The 25,291-nt window shown below is 46.2% G+C and overlaps 1 protein-coding gene across 4 annotated transcripts in view; it reads left to right on the plus strand.

Annotated features, from left to right (window-relative positions):
• The window catches only part of borcs8 (BLOC-1 related complex subunit 8), a 25,801-nt gene extending 772 nt beyond the window's left edge, over nucleotides 1-25,029 (plus strand). The window contains exons 2-6 of one of the 4 annotated variants that reach the window (XM_043721447.1): nucleotides 1,564-1,676; nucleotides 5,156-5,220; nucleotides 11,532-11,639; nucleotides 13,886-13,913; nucleotides 24,415-25,029. In XM_043721447.1, the coding sequence (XP_043577382.1) occupies nucleotides 1,564-1,676; nucleotides 5,156-5,220; nucleotides 11,532-11,639; nucleotides 13,886-13,913; nucleotides 24,415-24,501 (401 nt within the window). In that variant the 3' untranslated portion in view covers nucleotides 24,502-25,029. Of the gene's footprint in view, nucleotides 1-1,563; nucleotides 1,677-5,155; nucleotides 5,221-11,531; nucleotides 11,640-13,800; nucleotides 13,914-24,414 lie in introns of all 4 variants that reach the window. The other 3 variants (XM_043721448.1, XM_043721449.1, XM_043721450.1) reach the window with 3 other exon arrangements.
• Nucleotides 25,030-25,291: the final 262 nt, after the last annotated feature.

A 25,291-nucleotide genomic window follows, 5' to 3' on the forward strand; every position in this document is an offset into this window, starting at 1 on the left:
ACACTCTTTCCCCACCCCCCATCCCCCAACATAATCCTGAGGGAGAGAGATCTTAGTGTTAGTGCGTGGGGAGTGAGGACGGAGGGGCATCAAAGAAAGAGTGAGTGTCCTTTCTTATCCATGATACACTCTACTCAGCACTCAGAGCTGCTTTATTTGACTTGCAAAGTAGGATCTTTGTTTACTGTCCAGAACCTCAATTGCCATTTTATTCATATTGTGATATCTTAATTACTTGATTCAATGCCGGGAAAATTAATTTCTAGAGTCATAGAAACATACAGCATGGAAACAGACTCTTTGGTCCAACTTATCCATGCTGTCCACATATCGTACATTAATTTAATCCCATTTGCCAGCATTTGACCCCTATCCCTCTAAGGAGAAAGTGAGGTCTGCAGATGCTGGAGATCAGAGCTGGAAATGTGTTGCTGGAAAAGCGCAGCAGGTCAGGCAGCATCCAGGGAACAGGAGAATCGACGTTTCGGGCATAAGCACTTCTTCAGGAAAGGGCTTCCTGAAGAATTTGACCCCTATCCCTCTAAACCCTTCCTATTCATATACCTATCTAGATGCCTTTTAAATGTTTTAATTGTAGCAGACTCCACACTTCCTCTGACAGCTCATTCCACCGCACACCACCCTCTGCATGGAAAGGTTCCCCTTTGGTCCATTTTATATCTTTCCCCTCTCACATTAAACTTATGCCCTCTAGTTCTGAACTCCCCTTCTCTGGGGAAAAAAGACCTTGGCTATTCACCCTAACCATGTCCCTCATGACCTTATAAGTCTCAATAAGGTCACCTCTCAACCTCTGATACTCCAGGGAAAGTAGCCCAAGCAGGGAATGAAATGGTTAATCATTTTGGACTACAATTTTACCTGATGCTGAGAGAGCGCATGATCGTTTTTAAAATAAATATATATTTATTAAGAAGTCCTGCATTGCTGATTTTAATGTTTTGTCTTTTCTAACAAAATAGTATTAGAAATATTTAAGTGGTAGAAATGGGGCTGCTTTCAAATGGCTAATCTTCAGTTGAAGCTAAGGGAACACATTTGCCTCAATGTCCCAAACATTTGACAGTAGCAACTTGTGTTATTAAAGTGTTGGCTATGTAAAAAATGTCCCAAATGGCTCTCTTAAAAACATTTGGCATCAAGTTACAGGAACGTTAGGATGATAAATGGAAGCTTGGAGCAAACAGGTTTTTAAAGAGTGATTTAAGGGAGGAAAGAGATGCCAAAAAATATAGGGAGGTGGTGGTGTGGATGATGGCAAGGGCCTTGAATTGGACGAGCACTGTCATCATGTGGATCTGGAGGAGATTATAGCGATAAAGAGGGTAAGACCATGGAGAGATGTGAAAATAAAAGTGACAGTTTTGAAATTGCTTAAGCAAGGCCTAAAAGTGCCTCATTATGTTTTTCGCAACATGTCTGGTCCTATTTAAGTGCAAGTTGTCTCAATAACCTTTGTGGGATAAATCATGAGACACAGCTGCCTAACAGAAGGGCAGCCCCACAAATCTCTCCCAGTTTGACTCCTGCTCTGTTCTCCAGTTACAGATAAATTCACTGAAAGTATGTACTTCTTGGCCAACGAGCCATCATTGGCTCTGTACCGACTGCAGGAGCATGTACGGCGATCCCTCCCGGAGCTGGTGCAGCACAAGGTGAGGAGAGTTTGAGAGAGCGGCGCGGAATTATTAAGTTGCAGTTTAATTACATCTGTTCCAATTGTGCCATTCACATCGTCCAGAACTGATGAAAAATCAATCGAGCTAAACTCTTACTCACCTTCCACCCCTTTCACTGCCAGCCCTCCGTTCCAAGTTCCTCTTCCGTCCCAATCACCTTATCAGCAACGCTTGATATTTGCTGTCAGTGAAACTGTTTCACTGCAGAAACCATAATTTCTCTTAGACAGCTCTGAGCGTCCTAGCTGGAGTTTCTGCATGGTGACCACAAGTAGGCTTGTTTCTGACTTTTAAATAAAAACATTCCTCTCCTTCCCACACTCCTCAGAGCCACGAAAACCTGATCACATTGGTGTGACCTCTGGCCAGGCTCGGGAAGATTAATATCCATTGAAATTGAGATTACCAGTTTGGCACCAGACAGGCATCATATAGTTCCCTAGGCCAACAGGGATTATGTCCATTTCTCCTGCAGCATGGATGTTCACCCATGTAATGGTTTGATTTTTGTGGTGTGGTCCTCTGTGTGGTACGCTGATCGGTGTGTGCAGACCCTCCGAGTAGTTGAGCAGATTTGAGGGAATGTCAATGTTGACCCTGCAGCAGCGTTCTCTTGAATTTTGTTACCAGCTGTATTGCTCCCCCCGCCGCCCCCCCCCCAACCTGTGTACAGCAGTGATTTCTGGAACCAGAAGTTAACGTCAAGATCTGCAAGCCGATCACCATGCGCAGAAGATCAGAGCGGCTGCGCACATGTGCATTCTAGACAGCGCATTGCCCTACAGACATCCGGCTCCTCGCTGTCGGCTTGTTAGGCAGCAGACGCATGGCAAGACCACCACAACAGTAGCCACTCGCCATCCTAACCTGGAAATATATCGCTGCTCCTTCAGGGTCAAAATCCTGGAATGCCCTCTCTTCCAGCATTGTGAGTGTCCCTATAGAATGGGGACTGCAGCATAGTGGGTGTCCCTACAGAACGGGGACTGCAGCATTGTGGGTGTCCCTACAGCACGGGGACTGCAGCATTGTGGGTGTCCCTATAGAATGGGGACTGCAGCATTGTGGGTGTCCCTACAGAACGGGGACTGCAGCATTGCGGGTGTCCCTACAGAACGGGGACTGCAGCATTGTGGGTGTCCCTCCAGAACGGGGACTGCAGCATTGTGGGTGTCCCTCCAGAACGGGGACTGCAGCATTGTGGCTGTCCCTACAGAACGGAGACTGCAGCATTGTGGGTGTCCCTACAGAACGGGGATTGTGGCATTGTGGGTGTCCCTACAGAACGGGGATTGTGGCATTGTGGCTGTCCCTACGGCATGGGGACTGCAGCATTGTGGCTGTCCCTACGGCATGGGGACTGCAGCATTGTGGGTGTCCCTACGGCATGGGGACTGCAGCATTGTGGGTGTCCCTAGGGCATGGGGACTGCAGCATTGTGGGTGTCCCTACGGCATGGGGACTGCAGCATTGTGGCTGTCCCTACGGCATGGGGACTGCAGCATTGTGGGTGTCCCTATGGCATGGGGACTGCAGCATTGTGGGTGTCCCTATGGCATGGGGACTGCAGCATTGCGGGTGTCCCTACAGAACGGGGATTGTGGGTGTCCCTACGGCATGGGGACTGCAGCATTGTGGGTGTCCCTACAGAACGGGGATTGCGGCATTGTGGGTGTCCCTACAGAACGGAGACTGCAGCATTGTGGGTGTCCCTACAGAACGGGGACTGCAGCATTGTGGGTGTCCATACGGCATGGGGACTGCAGCATTGTGGGTGTCCCTACGGCATGGGGACTGCAGCATTGTGGGTGGCCCTACGGCACGGGGACTGCAGCATTGTGGGTGTCCCTACAGAACGGAGACTGCAGCATTGTGGGTGTCCCTAAGCACGGGGACTGCAGCATTGTGGGTGTCCCTACAGAACGGAGACTGCAGCATTGCGGGTGTCCCTAAGCACGGGGACTGCAGCATTGTGGGTGTCCCTATGGCATGGGGACTGCAGCATTGCGGGTGTCCCTACAGAACGGGGACTGTAGCATTGTGGGTGTCCCTACAGAACGGGGACTGCAGCATTGCGGGTGTCCCTACAAAATGGGGACTGTAGCATTGCGGGTGTCCCTACGGCATGGGGACAGCAGTATTGCGGGTGTCCCTACGGCATGGGGACAGCAGTATTGCGGATGTGCCTACAGAACTGGGACTGCAGCATTGCGGGTGTCCCTACAGCACGGGGACTGCAGCATTGCGGGTGTCCCTACAGAACGGGGACTGCAGCATTGTGGGTGTCCCTACAGAACGGGGACTGCAGCATTGTGGGTGTCCCTACAGAACGGGGACTGCAGCATTGTGGGTGTCCCTACGGCATGGGGACTGCAGCATTGTGGGTGTCCCTACAGCATGGGGACTGCAGCATTGTGGGTGTCCCTACAGCATGAAGACTGCGGCATTGTGGGTGTCCCTACAGCACGGGAACTGCAGCATTGTGGGTGTCCCTACAGAACGGGGACTGCAGCATTGTGGGTGTCCCTACTGCAAGAAGACTGCGGCATTGTGGGTGTCCCTACAGTACGGGGACTGCAGCATTGCGGCTGTCCCTACAGCATGAAGACTGCGGCATTGTGGGTGTCCCTACTGCAAGAAGACTGCGGCATTGTGGGTGTCCCTACAGCATGAAGACTGCGGCATTGTGGGTGTCCCTACAGCATGAAGGCTGCGGCATTGTGGGTGTCCCTACTGCAAGAAGACTACGGCATTGTGAGTGTCCCTACAGCACGGGGACTGCAACATTGTGGTGTCCCCATAGCACAGGGACTTCAGCATTGTGGGTATTCCCACAGCACAGGCACTGCAGTGGTTCAAAAAGTGGCTCACCATCACCTTCTCCAAGGCAATTAGGGATGGGCAATAAATACTGGCCCAGTCAGGGATAGCTGCATGCCAGGAACAAATAAAGGAATAATTGGATATGAAATAGGAGAGTAAAGAGTGGGAGGTGGTCAGTGGTGATTCCTTCTCTTCCACACATTGGTTGTGACTGTTGGTTTGTTGGTGGTCAGCCAGAGAGGGGAAGCTGCACAGACAAGCGTACCTGCACCTTTTACATGGTAAGCGCACAGGGATCAGCTCACCCACTCAGATGTGGATATTCCATCACATGCAGGTGACAGCTAAAAACAAAACAAACATTTCTGCCCTCACCCTTGGAAGTAACACAGTACATGGTGTGTAAACCACTGTCATGCAATCGCAGGTCCACTTCAGTTTCATTTGGTGTTGATACCCGGGTGTCAGTCCCAAGGAAACCATCCCATAGGGTGAGTGGCACAGGGAATGAAGCAGGCATGGTTCTGCTCTGACTAGCTTTATGAAGGCAAGGGCGTTTGATTGATCATAAAATGTTGTGTTTACTCAATGATGTTGTGGGTTAGAATGACCTTTTTTTGCTCCCCCTGCAGACAGACATGCAAGGAGTGGAGGAGCAGTGCCAAGGTGCGATCTATACTGTGGAATACGCCTGCAGGTGAGACTACTCAGAAAGCCAAGGCAGTCTTATTTACTGTGTGAAAGGGACTGATATAAGGTGCTCATGTCAACCCTAGTTTGAGTTATGCATGCTAATTGTTACAGCCTCGATATCAGAGACTGCTTTGATAATCTGGGCCTCTAATAAGGAAGGTCTATCTCTGTAGAATAGAATATTGTTCATTGTTATGTGTACTCCAGTACAAGAGGACAGTGAAAAGATTTTATAATGGCTGCTGCTAATGGCGCCATCTTAAATACAAGTATCTAGGTACAAATCTTGGATACCAAAGAGGATAAGTGGAATAAAAGGAAAAGTAGTGTCATTACTTACAGTGTCTAAAAAATAAGTTAGAAATAAGATAGTTATAACATAGTTAAAGGATTGACATTACAGTCTAGTAAAGAATTTCAAATAGACATTACATTGCAGCAGCCCAGCTCAGCTGTGGTCTGACCACCTGTGCCAGGCCCTAGCCCAACGACTGTCCAGCCTCCAGTCTGCTGTATGCTAGCACTCAGCTGTACGAAGGTAAGTTGCACCACTCTGGGGCTCACTCCCCCTCGCACCGCTCTGGGACTCACTCACTCCCCCTCGCACCGCTCCGGGACTCACTCACTCCCCCTCGCACCGCTCCGGGACTCACTCACTCCCCCTCGCACCGCTCCGGGACTCACTCAATCGCCCTCGCACCACTCCGGGACTCACTCAATCGCCCTCGCACCGCTCCGGGACTCACTCACTCCCCCTCGCACCGCTCCGGGACTCACTCAATCGCCCTCGCACCGCTCCGGGACTCACTCGCTCCTCCTCGCACCGCTCCGGGACTCACCCGCTCCCCATCGCGCTGCTCCGGGACTCTCACTCCCCCTCTCGCTGCTCCAGGACTCACCCGCTCCCCATCGAGCTGCTCCAGGACTCTCACTCCCCCTCTCGCTGCTCCAGGACTCACTCGCTCCCCATCGCGCTGTTCCAGGACTCACTCACTCCCCCTCGCACCGCTCTGGGACTCAATCTCTCCCCATCACGCTGTTCCAGGACACTCTCGCTCCCCATCGCGCTGCTCCAGGACTCACTCACTCCGCCCCCTCGCTGCTCCGGGTCTCACTCACTCCCCCTCGCACTGCTCCGGGACTCACTCGTTCCCAATCATGCTGGTCCAGGACTCACTCGCTCCCCATCGCGCTGCTCCTGGACTCACTCGCCCTTCTCCACACCTCTCCGGGACTCACTCACTCCCCCTCTCGCTCCAGGACTCGCTCCTCCTGGCACCACTCTGGGACTCCCTCGCTCCTCCTCGCACCGCTCTGGGTCTCACTCGCTCCCCCTCTCACTGCTCCAGGACCCACTCACTCCCCCTCGCACCCCTCTGGGACTTGCTCCCCCTCACACCGCTCCAGGACTCACTCACTCCCCCTTGCGCTGCTCCAGGACTCACTCAATTGACAATAGGTGCAGGAGTAGGTCATTCGGCCCTTCGAGCCGGCACTACCATTCGTTATGATCGTCCACAATAGTATCCGGTTCCTGCCTTATCCCCATAACCCTTGATTCCACTATCTTTAAGAGCTCTATCCATCTTTTTCTTGAAAATATCCAGAGACTTGGCCTCCAGTGCCTTCTGGGGCAGAGCATTCCATACACCCACCACTCTTTGGGTGCAGAAGTTTTCGTCAACTCTGTTCTAAGTGGCCTACCCCTTATTTTTAAGCTGTCCCCTCTGGTTCTGGATTCACCCATCAGCAGAAATATGCTTCCTGTCTCCAGAGTGTCCAATCCTTTAATAATCTTATACGTCTCAATACCTCCTCTCTCATCCTTCTAAACTCAAGCATATACAAGCCCAGTTGCTCCAATCTTTCAACATATGATAGTCCCGCCATTCCAGGAATTGACCTCGTGAACCTACACTGTGCTCCCTCAATAGCCAGAATGTCATTCCTCAAATTTGGAGACCAAAACTGCACATGATACTCCAGATGCGGTCTCAGCAGGGCCCTGTACAGCTACAGAAGGGCCTCTTTGCTCCTATACTCCATTCCTCTTGTTATGAAGGCCAGCATGCCGTTAGCTTTTTTCACTGCCTGCTGTACCTGCATGCTTGCTTTCATTGACTGATGTACAAGAGCACCTAAATCTCATTGTACTTCCCATTTACCCAACCTGACTCCATTGAGATAGTAATCTGCCTTCCTGCTCTTGCCACCAAAGTGGATAACCACACATTTATCCACATTAAACTGCATCTGCCATGAATCCATCCACTCACTTAGCCTGTCCAAGTCACCCTTTATTCTCTTAACATCCTCCTCACATTTCACCCTGCCACCCAGCTTTGTGTCATCAGCAAATTTGCTAATATTACTATTAATGCCTTCATCTATATCATTAATGTATATTGTAAACAGCTGTGGTCCCAGCACCAAACCTTGTGGTACCCCACTGGTCACTGCCTGCCATTCCGAAAGGGACCCGTTTATCACTACTTTTTGCTTTCTCTCAGCCAGCCAATTTTCAATCCAAGTCAGTATTTTACCCCCAATACTATGTGCCTTAATTTTACTCACTAATCTCCTATGTGGGACTTTATCAAAGGCTTTCTGAAAGTCCAGGTTCACTACATCCACTGGCTCTCCCTTGTCCATCTTCATAGTTACATCCTCAAAAAATTCCAGAAGATTACTCAAGCACAATTTCCCCTTCGTAAATCCATGCTGACTCTGACCTATCCAGTTACTGCTACCCAAATGAGTCGTAGTTTCATCTTTTATAATTGACTTCAGCATCTTTCCGACCACTGACGTCAGACTAACTGGTCTATAATTCCCTGTTTTCTCTTTCTCTCCTTTCTTGAAAAGTGGGGCAACGTTAGCCACCCTCCAATCTGCAGGAACTGATGCTGAATCTATAGAACATTGGAAACTGATTACCAATGCGTCCACGATTTCCAGAGCCACCTCCTTCAGTACCCTGGGATGCAGACCATCAGGTTCCGGGGACTTACCAGCCTTCAGACCTAACAATCTATCCAACACCATTTCCTGCCAAATAAACTTCCCTTCAGTTCATCCATTACCCTAGGTCCTTCAGCCATTATTACATCTGGGAGATTGCTCGTGTCTTCCCCAGCGAAGACAGATCCAAAATACCTATTCAAATCTTCTGCCATTTCCTTGTTCCCCATAATAAATTCACCTGTTTCTGTCTTCAAGGGCCCAATTTTAGTCTTAACCATTTTTTTTCTTTTCACATACCTAAAAAAGCTTTTACTATCCTCCCTTATATTTTTGGCCAGTTTGCCTTCGTACCTCATTTTTTTCTCTGTGTATTGCCTTTTTAGTTATCCTCTGTTGCTCTTTAAAAGTTTCCCAGACCTCTGGCTTCCTGCTCATCTTTGCTTTGTTATACTTCTCTTTTATCTTTATACAGTCCTTAACTTCCCTTGTCAGCCACGGCTGCCCCTGCCTCCCCTTAGGATCTTTCTTCCTCTTTGGAATGAACTGATCCTATATCCAGAAATACCTGCCATTGTTGTTCCACTGCCACCCCTGCTAGGGTTTGAACCATTGAACTTTGGCCAGCTCCTCCCTCATAACTCCATAGTTCCCTTTGTTCAACTACAATACTGATACTTCCGATTCTCCCTTTTCCCTTTCAAGCTGCTGATTAAAGCTTATTGTATTATGGTCACTACCTCCTAATGGCTCCTTTACTTTGAGGTCCCTGATCAAATCCTTTTTGTTACACAACACCAGATCCAGAATTGCGTTCTCCCTGGTAGGTTCCAGTACAAACTGTTCTAAGAATCCATCTCGGAGGCACTTCACAAACTCCCTTTCTTGGGGTCCAGTACCATCCTGATTCTCCCAGTCTACCTACTTGTTGAAATCTCCCATAACAACTGTAGTAATATCTTTGCGACAGGCCAATTTCAACTCCTTATTCAAGTTACACCCTGCATCCAGACTACTGTTTGGGGGCCTATAGATAACTCCTATTAGGGTCTTTCTACCCTTAGAATGTCTCAACTCTATCCATACTGACTCTACTTCTCCTGATTCTATGACCCCACTCGCAAGGGACTGAATATCATTCCTTACCAACTGGGCCAACCCACCCCCTCTGTCCGTCAGTCTGTCCTTTGGATAGCACGTATAGCCTTGAATATTCATTTCCCAGGCCCTGTCCACTTGAAGCCACATCTCAGTTAGCCCCACAACAACGTAACTGCCAATTTCCAAATGAGCCTCAAGCTCATCCACCTTATTTCTTTAGTGTCCCAAAAGTATTAACCAAAAGAAAAGGTTGGACAAATTTGGATTGTTTTTGCTAGAGCATCAAAGGCTGAGGGGTGATCTGATAGAAATGTAGAAAATAATGAGGGACATGGATCGGTTGGATAGTCCAAGTCTCTTTCCCAGGGTGGAAATGTCAAATACTAAGGGGCAATAGCTTTAAGATGAGAAGGGAAAAGTTTAAGAGAGATGTGTGAGGCAGATTTTCTATGCGGAGGGTGGTAGGCGCCCGGAACGTGTTGCCAGGGAAGGTGGTAGAAGCAGATATGATAGCAACATTTAGGAGGCATTTACTCAGACACACGTACAGGCAAAGAATAGAGGGATACAGATCATCTATACATAAATGGCTATGCTGTATGACCATTGACTAGAAACTCAGCTGGACTCACCACACAAACACGGACCACATTGCAGGTCAGAGGCTAGGAATATTGCAGCAAATAACTCACATCCTAACTGCCCATAGGGTGTCCACCATCTACAAGTCAGGAGTGTGATGGAATACTCCCCACTTGCCTGGATGATGCAGCTCCAGCAGCACTCAAGAGACACCATCCAGGACAAAGCAGCCCGCTTGATCAGCAGCACATCCACTCCCTCAACTACCAATGCTTGGTAGCAGCATTATGTGCTATCTACAAAATGCACTGCAGAAATTCACTGAAGATCCTTAGACAGCAACTTCCAAACCCATGACCACTTCCAGGAGAAAGTGAGGACTGCAGATGCTGGAGATCTGAGCCAGTGGGACCTCATTGGAAACCCTAATTCATTTAACAGAGCAGTGTTCTCTGACCAACAAACAGAGTAGTCTTTTTTCTCAGCTGTCAGGCCTGTCACTCCAGTATCTGAGATCTGGAAAAGCACAGCAGGTCAGGCAGCATCCGAGGAGCAGGAGAATTGTCGTTTCGGCCGTAAGCCCTTCAGCAGGAATGGGGCTTGTGGGCCGTGGGGCTGAGAGATAAATGGGAAGGGGGTGGGTTTTCTTTGTGTTGGGAAGGGGGGTTCAAGGGTGGAGGTGTGGGAAGTGGAGGAGATGTGCTGGAGGGCATTGTTAACCCCATGGGAAGGGAAATTGCGATCTTGGAAGAAGGGGGCCATGTGGGATTTTCTGAGGTGTAATTATCCCTCCTGGGAACAGATGCAGCAAAGGTGGAAGAATTGGGAATAAGGGATGGCATTTTTACAGGGAATAGGGTGGGAGGAGGTGTAGACCAAGTAGCTGTGGGAGTTGGTGGCTTGTAGTAGATGTCCCCACCCCTCACCCATTTATCTCTCAGCCCTCCCCCAGTCCACAAGCTTCATTCCTGATGAAGGGCTTATGCCTCAAACGTCGATTCTTCTGCTCCTCAGATGCTGCTTGATCTGCTATGCTTTTCCAACACCACACACTCGACCATGACCACTTCCAACTAGAAGGACAAGGGCAACAGGTACATGGGAACACCACCACCAAAAAGTTCCCCTCCACACCACTCACTATCCTAACTTGGGAATTTATCACCAGTTCCTTCAGCGTTGCTGGCTCAAAATCCTGGAATTCTCTCCCTAATGCCATCGTGGGTCAACCCTCAGCACATGCACTGCAGCGGTTCAAGAAGGCAACTCACCACCACCAGTTTCGCAAAGACAGCTAGGGACAGGCAATAAATGCTGCCCCAGTGACGGCCTAATTCCTCAGGGGAATTTAAAAAATGCACTGAGGTAGATACAGAATGAAACTCCTACACCATCGCCTACAATCACTTCCAGGACAGGGACAGTCCCGCTCAGATACAGAGATGGTGTGTTCCTGAATTGTACTTTTGTGGCATATTTCCAGTGGGACCTCGTTGGAAACCCTAACTCATTTAACAGAGCAATGTTCTTCTGACCAACAAACAGAGTAGTCTTTTTTCTCAGCTGTCAGGCCTGTCACTCCAGTAACTGAGCACTGCTAACTAAACCACTGCTCTAAAATGAAGGAATTAATTCTGCTTTTTGTTTCCTCCACCTCCACTCCCTCTGTAGTGCTGTGAAGAGCATGTCCAACAGTGGGGCTTACTTCAAGAACATTGAGGGGCTACTCCGACACGCTATCAGCATCAAGGACCAGATGAGCTCTCTGCAGAGCCGCAGGTACTGTGAGGGTCATGGGTTCAGCTTGGTGCGCCCATCGTTTCCAGCCCCCGATTTTTAATTTTGATCATTCTGTTGTCAGCTTGGGTGTATGTCAGGAGGTATCATTGAAAGCAGGAGAGTCACGGAACCTCATTATATTGGAGTGAAGGTAGAATTACATTATATAAATGGTCTGGCCTGACTGAAAAGAGACCTGACAACTTCTTGGGGGAAAGGGGGAGAAAGGAGAGATAAAGGTAAATCAGAGCCACCTAGTGGCCATAGCTTGCAATTACAGTGTGACTGATGACATTGGCAAATTTAATAGCAAAGGTTGACAAACAATTTGCAGTGATTGCAGCTGATGTATTTTCTGGTTACACCTTTCACTCAACTACTAACAATGTGCACATGGCAGCAAGTGCAAATGTACACTCTGTTTTTACAAAGATACAGAGAAATACACTACAAAGACAATGGTGAAGAAATGCGATTTAATGAAACCTCCTGCGGGGATTATATATTTATGATGTTTGATTGAAATCTTTTGTTTGTAGCAATTTTAGTTCTGAGAGTACTGAGTGTCCATTGTGGCATCAAGTGCCTGCTTTAATATTTGTGTCTTTGCCCCATTATACCTCTCCCTACATCCTGTGCATCTATCAGTACTCCTTCATTTTGTTAGGCTGTAGGGTGTGAGAGGGAGACCCCAAAAAGTTCTTCTGTATGGAAACAGTGTTTGATTGCATCAAAACCATCCACATGTTTATGTTGCTCAGTGAAAGGTTTTCTTCAGTGCTACAAGACTATAGTCTTGCAGTCCATGTGGCAATCATGGTGTATCTAACTAGTCGCTCCCAGGAATTCTTTAACCTCAGTTTCTGAAGAAATTAAACTTTCACCCTGCCCCCACCCCTACAGCATTACCCAACTTCTTGTTAGAGTGCTGTTCCATGGATACTTCCCCTGTACCCTTATACCTCAGTACAAGAGGCCATTCTTCAGAACTGAGCCCTGACAGCCAGTGGTACCAAGATATTCAGAGTGCTATCTTATTCTTCCTTGATGTCCACTCCACTCTGCCATAGAAAGTCACTGAAAGATGATGCAGAAATTATGGTTGATAATTGACTAATTGTGGGAATCATTCTTTTATGAATGAGTCTATGACAGACCAAGAGATTGGATAGAATGAGTCAATATTTCTGGAGGTTAGGAGATTAAGATATGATTTTATTGAAATGCGCAAAATTTTCAGCTTTTTTGACAGGGTAGATGCCCTGAGGTTGTTCCTTCCCCTTCCCCAAGAATCTGGAGCTAGAAGGTCAGTTTTCAGATTAAGGAGTTGGGCATTTAGAATAGAGATGAGACATTTTCTCCCATCAAGGCATCGTGAATCTCTGGAATTCTCTACTGCAGAAAGGTGTCGATGCTCCATCTTTGAGTATGTTCAAGAGTGAGATGGATGCGTAGGTTTCAGATCCTGAGGGAATGAATTGTTTGGTATTAGAGCAAGAGTGTGAAGTCAGGTATGACCTATCATACCTATTCGAGAGTTATTGAGGGCTATGAGCAGAAGCAGAAAAGTGAAGTTGGAGCATTATCAGATTTGCCATGATTCTCGTTGAATGATGGAACAAACTCATTGGGCTGAATGGCCTACTCCTGTTCCTATGTCTCAGGGTCTATTCATACATCTGTTATGGTTATGACCTGAGGTCTACCCTTGGTGGTGGCAAAAGTTGCCATAATCTTACAGAACCATAGTCCTGCTCTCTCATTAGAGAGAGAAATGACTGGTGCTGGTTTAACCTGAGGGTCACCACACCTCAGGAGAGCGGAGAGATTGAGAAGGAGAGTCCTTCATAATAATCTCAAGCAAGCTTTTGAGGCAGTCACCATTTTATTCCGGAGCATGCTATCTCATTACACCTTGTATTTTAAATTACTCTCAGTGTCATGATGACCTGAAAGAAATCTATCTCATCCCTAAGCATTTGTGGGATGTTAGATTTTCAGAATCTGAAGGACTGGCTAACATTATATGTGTGGCAGGACCAAGTTTGTCTCCCACTTGTAGCTTCATTAAATTGCACGATGTTAAAATGCACCCTCAGTACTCCAGTGATTTTGTTGCAATTTGGCATTTTCTTTTCTTTCTCCCCACCACTGCATGCAGCTTTAGTGATGTGAGTGTCTGTTACAGTTCCGTTGTTACACAGGCAGTTCCTGAACCTCCCTCCTTCTCTTCTTCCTGAGTGCAGAGCCAAGCGTGCGCCCCTTCCTTTCCAGGTTAGTATTTTTGAAACCGGGAGCTCAACCAAAATCTAATGCCAGGCTTGGGGCCTACGCAGCTTCAAGTAAAGTTGAATTATGATGAATGCTTGATAGATGCAGACCTTCCAACTGCCATCATTTTTGAGCAATCTCATAAAATATTTTAATCATAATAAGTATGTTCAAGGTTTGTGTAAATAATAAGTATGCCTTTACTTTGTATCAGGAAGGATTAGTGGCAGTCCAAAATTGATGGCAATGTCTGAATCTGTAGTTGATTTGTTTACACTTCAAGGCTTTGGCTTTATTATCACGGGAATGAAAATTACCTCAAGTTTGGAAATTCTACTCATGTGTCAAGAGTTATATTTTTCTCTCCGATTTCCCTTCCTCCACAGGCTGTTTAACCATCCCACATTCTCCCCAATCTGTAGTGTCAGAGCAAGGGCAAGTCTATATTGCTAACAAGGATTGTGGACACATTTAAATATCTTGAGCATTTCAGCCCAGGACTGTTGCTTTGTTAAATTGCAGATCAATTGATCACACAGAATAGATAGGCTTGAGGTACATCAAGAGTAAGTGACATCAAACACAGATTTCAAAAGTTCACATACAGGAAGATCGAAGTTAGATCATAAGAAAAAGGAGTGGGAGCCGGGCACTTGGCCTCTCAAACCTGTTCTACCAATCAGTAAGGTCTTGGCTGATCAAATTGTGGCCTTCGTGCCCCCACCCCACTAAAAATAAATTTTGACTCCTTGATCAAAAATCTGTCTAACTCACCCATGACCAATTTCAATGACTCAGCCTCTACTGCTCCCTGGGGCAGAGAATTCCAAACACTGCCAATCTCCTGACAGAAGAAATTTCTTCTTCTTACATAGAAAGTGTGCTCCCCTCCTTCTAGATTCTTCAATGAGGGTAAATGTGCTCTGAGTGTCCATCCTTTCCAGCCCTATCAGAGTTTTATATTTCTACAAGGTCGCCTCTTATTCTGCTAACCTCTACTGAGTACAATTCCTGATGAAGGGCTTATGCCTGAAACATCGATTCTCCTGCTCCTCGGATGCTGCCTGACCTGCTGTGCTTTTCCTGTGCCATACTTGTCAACTCTGATCTCCAGCATCTGCAGTCCTCACTTTCTCCTAAGTACAATCTCCACCTTTCCTCATAAGGAGAATGAACACAAGACTAAGGAAGGTGAGGATTTCTGAGCTTTGAGGTCCTAGGAGAGAGAATATATTAAGAGTGAATGCAAGGATATCAGGGTTAAAGGTAAGGTGAAGTCGCCATCGTTTACAAGACCATCGGGCTGCTCTCATTAGAGAGAGAGATGAGTGGTAGTGGTTTAACCTGAGGGTCATCACACCTCAGGTGAAGCTAGGGTCTTTTCATGGTAATCTCAGCTGGCATGGGAATTCAGTCCACACTGTTGGCATCAATCTGCATCATTTAGGGTTGCAACTCTATGAATGTATTAGTTTTGTTTATCTGTGGGATGGGAATATTGCTGTGAATATTATTGCCCATCACTAATTTTGGGGCGGCACGGTGGCACAGTGGTTAGCACTGCTGCCTCACAGCGCCAGAGACCTGGGTTCAATTCCCGACTCAGGCGACTGACTGTGTGGAGTTTGCACATTCTCCCCGTGTCTGCGTGGGTTTCCTCCGGGTGCTCCGGTTTCCTCCCACAGTCCAAAGATGTGCAGGTCAGGTGAATTGGCCATGCTAAATCGCCCGTAGTGTTAGATTAAAGGGGTAAATGTAGGGGTATGGGTGGGTTGCGCTTCGGCGGGTCGGTGTGGACTTGTTGGGCCGAAGGGCCTGTTTCCACACTGTAAGTAATCTAATCTAATTTTCTTTGAGAAGATAATGTTGAGCCATTTCCTGAGATTGCAGAGCTCTTGAGATGCAGAAGGATTTGGGTGTTCTTGTGCGTGAATTGTAAAAATATTCAGCAACTGATTAGGAAAGCTGACAGAACATAAGGGAGGGAAATTGAATATAGAGGGAGGAAGGTTATTCTGTACTTGTTCAGGGCATTGGTGAGACCACATCAGGGATACTGTATACAGTTTAGCTTTTCCTTACTTAAGGAAGGTGTAAATGTGTTGGAAGCAGATCACAAGAGGGGGCTTGTCTTATGAGGAAGAGTTGAACAGTTTTAGCTTGTGTCTGCTGGAGTATATAAGACTAAGAGGATACTCGACTGAAGCATATAGATGCTGCCTAAACCCCTGTGATCTCCAGCGTTTGCCGTTTTCAGTTATAACCCTGAGAGGTCTTGACAGGGTGGATGTGTAACAAATGCTGCTGCTTATGGGAGAACCTAGAATTCAGAGCCATTGTTTCAAACAACAAGAATTGTCCATTTAAGACAGTTAAGGAGGCTTTTTTTTTCCCCACAGAGCATCACATTATTTCAGTTCTCCTGCCATTTCACCAGACTCCCCAATTCTAAACCATCCCCATCTAAATCTCCAGGGCAGGTAGAGAGTGCGGTTAGATACAGAGTAAAGTTGCCCCTACACTGCAGCGTTTCAAATTTCCCAGCCATGTCCAGCGTGGGGTTAGGTATTGATTAAATCACCCTCATGAGTCTTTGGACATGTCTTCCTCAAAAGATGGTGAAAGCAAAACCTTTGAATACTATTAAGACTGAGGGAGATAGATTATTGATAAGCAAAGGGGTGAAATTATTTTTTATTACCTCGTGGTCTGTGAGCATCGCTGGCTGGGCCAGCATGTATTGCGCATGCCTTGAAAAGGTGACGGTGTGCTGCCTTCTTGAACCATTGCAGTCCACGTGCTGGAGGTAGACCCACAATATCATTAGGGAGGAAATGCCAGGAGTTTGACCCAGTGACAGTGAAGGAACGGCAAGTCGGGATGACAAGTGGCTTGGAGGAGAAGTTGCACGTGGTGGCGTTCCCATGCTGTTATTGAGTGGTGGAGTAGACTCATGGGACTGAATGGCCTACCTTTGCCTGGGAAACGTATGTTCATTTGACAACTGAGTATTTTTTATTCACTTGGGACATGGGTCTCACTGGCTGGGCTGTTATTTATTGCCTGTACGTAGTTGCGGGGTCTCTCTAGCTTATTTCACAGGATACTCAAGAGTCAACAGGATTGCTGTGTTTCTGGAGTCATATGTGTGTCAGACTGGGTAAGGACGGCAGATTTCCCTCCCCAAAGGACATTAGTGAATCAAAGGAGGTTTTACTTTATTCATTTACATCAGTGGTTTCTTACTGTCTTATTTGAATTTTATTTGATTCGTTAAGTTTTAAAATTTCCAGTTGATGTGGGGGGATCTTAATTTGTGTCACTGTGTAGTGCAGGCTTCAGGGTTACTATTCCTGTGACAAAATCTCTAGGCACAGTAGCATCAGAAATATTACCCCCACACACACTGCCATGAATAGTTGTCCAGCTCTCCATACTTTCTGTTTATTCATTCATGGGATGAAGATGTCACTGGCTAGGCCAGCATTTATTGCCCAGAGGGCGGTAAAGAGTCAACAGCGTTGCTGTGGGTGTGAAGTCACAATGTGGGCCAGACCAGGTAAGGATGATAGTTTCTTTCCCTCAAGGACATTAATGAACAAGATGGGTTTTTCGAACCATCGACAATAGTTTCATGATCATCATTAGACCCTTAATTCCAGATTTCTACCTGAATTCAAATTCCACCATCTGCCATGGTCTCCAGAACATGAGCTGGGTCTCTGGATTAATAATCTTGTGATAACACTACTAGGGCATTGCCTCCCATATGGCACCACCTTCCACGGCCATTGGAAACCAAACAAGCTTTGAACTGGTCTGCTTGAATGTTGTCTTTGACCCGTCTTCTAAACTTTTCATAATGAATAATGTTCAAACAAAACAGGGGCAAAGAAATCAACTTTGATTTAAAGCATTACATTTATTCTCCTAGAGTTGCTCACAGCAGAGTTCTGGAAATCACCTTTTTGATTGCTGGAGCCTCAGGGACAATACTGGTGCATTGGCAATCCCTGGGAGACTGAAGTATGTGGCATTTAAAACTACGGAGAGGAAACCAGCAGTAAAACAGGAGAAAGAAAGGTAGAATAGTTGTGATGGAGACAGAGATGGCAGGTTAGAGATCAGAGCAGCATTGCACGGGGAAGGACCCTTTGGGGGTACTGGTGAAGCAGTCTGAGAACATCAGCAGTCCAAGTGATACAGACAAATCAGATTGACAAAGATTGAACAATGATGAGCCAGTACTGAGCGAAGAGGGAGTGGGAAGATGCTGACTAGATTGGTGGAAGTGAGACAATCTGTAACTTTCAAAGGAAGTTGCATTGGTGCTTGAGAGGAATAAACAGGTCGTGCTTCTAGGATAGGGAGAGGGAATGGGAGTGCCTGAATTGGTGTACAGAGACCCAGTATGGATTCAATAGCTGAATAGCCTCCCTTTGCGATGCAACTAGTGGGTTCAGCCTAGTGATACAGGCGTTAAAGAGACATCAATCTTTTTGAACAATAACCTGGTCAGGGTGCCAATAAGTTACATTTTCCTGGCTAACAGCACCAGAGTCAAACACATTCAGCCTCTCATTACCAAGACTGCTGGGTCTTGCTGATTGGTTAAGGAGTCAGTATCTCTTCCTTTTTAACTTGTGTAGCTAAACACATGCTTCTTGCCACCCGTCTTCTGGAGGCAACAAGTGAAAATAATGCTGATTGCAACCGGGCTTGCTTCGTGTGTTTTTTTAAATTCACTTGATTGGACAAGAGTTACTAAGTGACTCCTTTTATAAACCACCGCAGGAAGCGGTGTAAAGCACGTCCTGAGCTTGAAGAGAATGAGTGGTATGAACATCATGCTCAGCCTTACAAAGTTAGGTGAGTTTGAGGCAATCATTTATTCTTCTTCATTCCTTCCTGATACCTCAATCCAGACTCCACCTCCAAAACACCTGATTTTCACTTGACCCAATCAGCAATGTCAAGCATGTGTTAATGTGACAATGAATTGCTTTATTTGTGTTCATACTGAGTAGTGAACCCACTGGACCAGACCAATAAAGAGGTTTCCCAGGCCAGAATCGAGGCTGAGGTGGAGAGAGCTGATCGCTTTTGGAGAGGAGGAGCACATGTGATCTCGAAGCCTCCAGAGATGCTAATGGCATGACATGCCCTCCCTTCCCCACCCATCCACTGAAAGATGTGGGTCTTAGCGGTTGTTCGGAGGAGAGGATTGAGCAGGATTGAGACCCTGCAGGAGATGGAGTAACCCACCCAATTGCCCATGGTCTGGCTGTCATCTTTGGCAGTGAACGTTGGTCAGCTGTTTGATGGTGGAGGTGTCACAGTGAAGCCCAAAGCTTCTGTTTGTTGTTCTGGGGTTGCCAAGGGCATCTGTGACCAGCACAAGTAAGTTGACATGAATCTGCATTTGTGGAATTCCAAATCGAGAATTTATTTATTTTGCAAATGTCAAATTCCGGAAGCCTCCTTGCTTGTTGAGGTTGAGATGATGTGTCCACCATTTACACTGTAGAGGGTAACGTGCAGCAATGTTTGTTCTTCTCCAGATGTGTACTGGGGGGGGTTTAAACTGAGGTCCTAACCATGGAGGTTGGTTGTGCAGTGACCCTGGCTTGTCCTGAACCTGTTCAGCAAGGACCACTGTCATTGTGACTGTCCAAAGGCTGCCATTTGACAGATGGGGCTTGTCACGAAGAATTTGTTGGTGACTCTTGCTGACACAGGTTCCTTTATATGAGGCACAGAGATAGAAGACGAATAGTGATTGTGCTGAATAGATGGATTATCATGGAATAGTAACTGAGAGTGAAAGTCAGGAAAATGTCCTAAAACTGTGGCATATGTACCATTTGATAGTATTCCAGGAAACAGGAATCTTTCTGTATGTTTTTTGGATTTTATGCTTTTGGTCTCCTGGGATTGGTACTCTTCCAAAAACAGGAAGTTATCATCATGCCAATTGTCACCTCTGTCTTCTCATGAAAAAGATCAGGGAATTGTTTGGATTAATAGATTGAGAGGGGGTCAGCCTTACACCCCCTGGGCTGTGAGGTAAGGGGTTCACATGGAAAATCCATCAAAGTTTTCCCTGCGGTTCATCAGCTGGAGAAAGGCTCAGATGTGATGTCTTCCTGTGTCAATCAACTTGATGATACTTTGTAAGACTTTAATATAAACGAAAAGTTGTCGAGGACAGCTGCTACTTTTTTTAATAATCCTGGCATTGCAACATGGAAAAAGTGTTAGTTAAAAATATATACGTATGTCTGCAAAATAAATCAGTATTTTTAGGTTAAAATGGAGTGTCATTAAGATATGCTTCTCCTCCTTGGATTAAATGTACCTGCCCTTGTAAGCAAACAAAAAATTGCCCAAGTCAGTAATTAAATACGGTAAACATCTCCACTTATGCCTGGTGCCTTTTTGGCAGTTTTTGTACCATTTCCATTCCTGATGAAGGTGGGACTCCTGCCACTGTGACATTGACCCAGACCTTGCTGCCAAAATAGTTTCACGGGCCTCATATTTATCAAAGCATGTGGCAAGGAATGATGCCTCATGAATTGCTCATGACTGTAAGCTGCTGGACTGTATGCACCACCACCTCCCCCCACCATTAGCCACGTGTATACAGCAGCTTGCCTGTAATTTCCCCCTGAGTTTTGTGAAATTGTTGCATTTTGTGCATGAATTAAGTCCAATGCAGAAAATCAGAATTGCATCTTAACAGCGTAAGTAACTTTTTAATGGGGAAGTTTACATTCTTGCTTAACTTCTGCCCTGGAATGGAACAGTTAAATCTGCAGAATCTCATTTCTTTAGGTAGTAGATTATTAAAGAGATTTTAAAAGTTTTTTTTACATACTTTTCCTTATCAAACCTTTTCTTAATCCAATAATCATTTCCCTCTCTTTATTCCTCTTCTGAACTTTGTTTTAAATTCTGATTCTCCCTTACATCCTTCTCCATTGCTCCATCTGTTCCTTTCCTTAATGTTTGGTTCAGGAGGTTAGTTCCGTCATTCACTGAGGTGCCAAATGCCCTATTGCCTACCCTGCCTGAAACCTGCAACATCAAAGCCAAAATCTCTCTCCGACCTGAACAGTGAGGTTGTAGGGGAACGGAGGGGGTAAGAGGGTTAAAAGGTCTTCACTAAAGGGGTCATGCATGCTCCTGTGGGATCCGTGCCAGTTTTGCCAGTCACTGCACAAGTCTGATCTCTACTGGTTGACACCAAACTCAGACTAGTGTTGAGTCTTTTCGGCAGACAGTCCCCTTATGTGCCAGTACCCGCCTCATTTCGTGTGTCACCCCGTCCCAGGGTCCGGAGCAAGGCATGCTGCGTCCTGCCGAAAGCGCCCGGGTGTGCCCGTACCCATCCCGTCCCGTTGGCGCGGGCCCGGCATGGCTTGCCGATGTGGCCAAGTAAAAGGCTTTCTGCTCGCGGTAGCGCTCGTAGGCTGTCTCCTTGCGAAAGGCGGGCAAACGCGACTCCTCGTCCTCAGCCTGGGGATCCGAACGCTCCTGATCTGGCCAGCCATCTCTTGGAGCACGGTTATTCTCGAACATGGTGGTGCCACGCTCCGGGAGCCGGGTCCTGCCAGCGCACCGAGTCTTCACCGTGGCGTGGATGATGATAATGAAGAGCACCAGCACCCCAGCAGCAAGGACTCCGGCACTTGCCATTGCACTCTCCTTCTCAAACTCCAACAGCACGTAAATGGATAGAGCTGGAAAAGAAAACATAGGAATCTCCATGTAAGATCCCACTGACCTGACAATAAGGTATGCCCAAAATCTCTGAGCATTAGCACTGCAACTGGCAAAATCCAGAAGCTATTCCTTTCAATTCATTGCTTCTTGTGTCAACATCTGAGATACTGAGACCAGCTTCAGCACGGGATAAGATGGAGTAAAGTTCCCCCATACTGACCCGTCAAACACACCAGAACAGTTACAGCACGGGGTTAGATACAGAATAAAGCTACCCCTACACTGTGAGAAAGTGAGGACTGCAGATGCTGGCGAGTCAGAGTTTAAAAGTGTGACGCCGGCAAAGCTATTGATCTCTCAGCCCCCTTTTCCCCCCCCCCCACAACATTCCTGATGTACAGCTTATGCCCGAAACATTGATTCTCCTGCTCCTTCTATGCTGCCTGACCTGCTCTGCTTTTCCAGCACCACACTTTTCGACTCTACTTCTATATTGCACTCATCAAACACTCCCAGGACAGGGTCAAATCCAGGGTAAAACGCACTTAAACTCAAAGTAAACCAAAAGTAAAGCTACCTTGATATTGTCTCCATCAAATACTCCCATGACAGGTGCAGCAAAAAACTAGATAGAACGATACCTCCTGGGAGACATTCATACCAGCTGCCTAGGAGTAAAGCTATTGGCAGTGAGAGACCAGAGGTATATTCATGTAACAATCCAGTTTGAGCACTGCATCTTATTGTGGCTTGGAGGGATTGCACTGCAGACTGACCAGAATGAAATTGGGGCACAAATGGTTAAATTATGAGAAAAGGTTGCACTGACTCGCTCTGTATTTTCTTGAATGTGATAGATTATGGGGTAATCAAATCGTAATGCTCAGGGTGATAGGCTCAGTAGAGAAACCATTTCCTCTGATGGGGGATCCCGATACAAAGGATGAAATCAGGAAATATTGCACAAAAAGGTAGTGCGATCTGAACCTTCCCCTTCCAAATTGCTGTAGATGCTGGGAACCAATCATATAGTTCAAATCAAGATTGGGAACTTTTGGTTGGTCAAGAGTTTTAAGGACTATGAAACCAATACAGGTTGCTGGAGTTGGAAGCAGATCAGCCATGAGCTACTTAGAGTCATGCAGCACAGAAACAGATCCTTCAACCCAACTTGTCCCCGCCGACCAGACACCCCAATCTGACCGAGTCCCTTTTGCCAGCATTTGGGCCATATCCTTCTAAATCCTTTCTATTCATGTAGCAGTCGGATTCCTTTTAAATGTTGTAACTGTACCCACCCCCAACACTTCCTCTGACAGCTTGTTCCATACATGCACCCACCCTCTGCATGAGAAAGTTACCCCGCGGGTCCCTTTTAAATCTTCCCCCTCTCACCTTATGCCCTCTAGTTTTGGACAACTCCACCTCAGGGGAGAAAACCTTGTCTATTTTACCCCATCCATCTCCTCAGCTTCCAATGCTCCAGAGAAAATAGCCCCAGTTTATTCATCTTGTCCTTATAACTCAAACCCTCCAGTCCCGGCACCATCCTTGTAAATCGTTCATACATCCTCTCAAGTTTAACAACATATTTCCTATAGAAGAGTGACTAGAATTATACATAGTGTTCTAAAAAGGGCCTCACCAATGTCCTGTACAGCTGCAACATGACATTCCCAACTACTTGAATGGCAGAACCTGCTCAAGGAGCTGAATGGCCTCCTCTTGCTCCACGTATTGGATTCCTGTTAGAGAAGATCTGGTCTGAGGCTAGACAAATTGATTTTGCAGAGGGTGTTTTAACTATATTTTTAACGTTCCAAAGCATTTCCATTTATTAGCTGCCGTTTAACCCTCTGAGGATTTCAAACATTACTCATTTCGGGTGCTGTACAATCAATTGAAGGGATCGCTTTCAATCTTGTGTCCTATGATTTAATATTCTTGCCTCTGACTTGAGACAGGAAGATCGACCCTAGTTTCAAAACTGCTCTTCAGATTTGCTGTTTTCCCTCAGCCACTTCTCAACGTACAGCATTAGATCAAAATGAAAATGCTATCACACAATGCCATTTCAAAGTGTTCATCAGTTATAGGGGTCAGCAGTGCTTTGTCAGCAGTCTTACGGGACGGTTGTAGGTTTAACACTCTGGAGGTGGGTGGCCTTGATCCAGGTTGACATGGCCTCCATGAGGGACTGCTCATGAGGGTCTGGCTTTTGGATGAGATGATAAACCAAGATCCTCTCTATCCTCCCTTTCCTCAGAGCCTTAAATGATTTGGCCTTTCAAGTACAGAAAACATTTTATTAATCAGCACCTATGGGACCAGCAGTGTACCATTTGATCAAGAGGTCCACATAATCAATGTAAATACACACATTAAGTAATAAAAACATAAGCAGGGGATATACATGTCACTGTTAGATTTCATTTACAGTATGCATCACTAAATAATGCAACTTTGCCTTGAATGAAACTTACTGGCAGAGAGCCTTCTCATTTTCACCTTTGCCTGACTAATCTGACATTGTGGAGATCAGGATAATACAGTAAACTTCTAGTATCTGAGTTGTATAATTTTTACCAGTTTATCAAGAGTGCTGGTTTATAAGGCACCTGTTAAAATAAAGTTTGCTGTATTTAATTTTTCTCTTGAAAGTGTTAACTGTCAACTTGTGCTCTCTGGTCTTTAGGGTCAATGTTTACAAAACAGGGTTGTTTTCCCACTGAGTCTGACACTAATGTGGATGATGTTTGGTTTGGTTTCTCTGCAGTGTTGGATGGTGTATTCAGTGAACAATGGTCGCAAAGCTCGTTCTGGGTCATGTGAAGAAAAGGGATCAGACGGGATAAGGTTCTGAAAGAGTTGGACAGTTAACGGCACTGTTGTATTTTCACGTGGGTGTGTTTGTATGTACATTTTCACAAGCTTAAGACAATATCTTTTTACTTTGCCGAACGCAGCTTTTACAAAAAAACAGCTTCACGTTCTTCCCATCGGCAGTTTACAACAGCACTGAAGCTGATGCGGAGAAGTTAATTCATATGAGTCATAACTTTCCCAAAGGCCTGTCTCTCCATCCCCCAGCAATGCTTATTCTAAGAGAGTAAAGATCTAACTTGAGTTACTGTATGAAGGAAATCTGCTCCCTTTATCATCCTGGCTAATAACTCCCTCTCCATGGTGCCAGGAGTGTTTCCTGTACAAAATTGTCCAGTTTTTTTGTTTGCTTAAAAATCCTCATTTCCGATCTTGGGACACAGAGACTGCTGAGAGAAGAAACTGATTGAGGAGGGTTGCTTGTCATTTCTTCTATGGGTTTGCCTTGACTGTAGCACCTGTGTATGTATACTGTCATAAATAAATGTTTGGAGAGAGACAGGTCAAACTGTCTTGGTTTTCTATCTTTTATTTCAGGTAACCCCATTCCATACTTTAGTCCAGCTCGTGCCCCACCAGTTCCCTGGAAGCCTGCACTGACTTACTTTAAATTACATTGGATATTACAGCACAGCAAGAGGCCATTCAGTCCACTGGGTATCTGCAAGTGTTTATGCTCCATAGGAGTCTTCTCCCTCCCTTTTGTAACTTTATCACAGTATCCCATCCCTTGCACCCTCATGTGTTTATCCAGCCTCTCCTTAAATGCA

Source organism: Chiloscyllium plagiosum, chromosome 31 (genome assembly GCF_004010195.1).
Source record: "Chiloscyllium plagiosum isolate BGI_BamShark_2017 chromosome 31, ASM401019v2, whole genome shotgun sequence".
NCBI lineage: Eukaryota > Metazoa > Chordata > Chondrichthyes > Orectolobiformes > Hemiscylliidae > Chiloscyllium > Chiloscyllium plagiosum.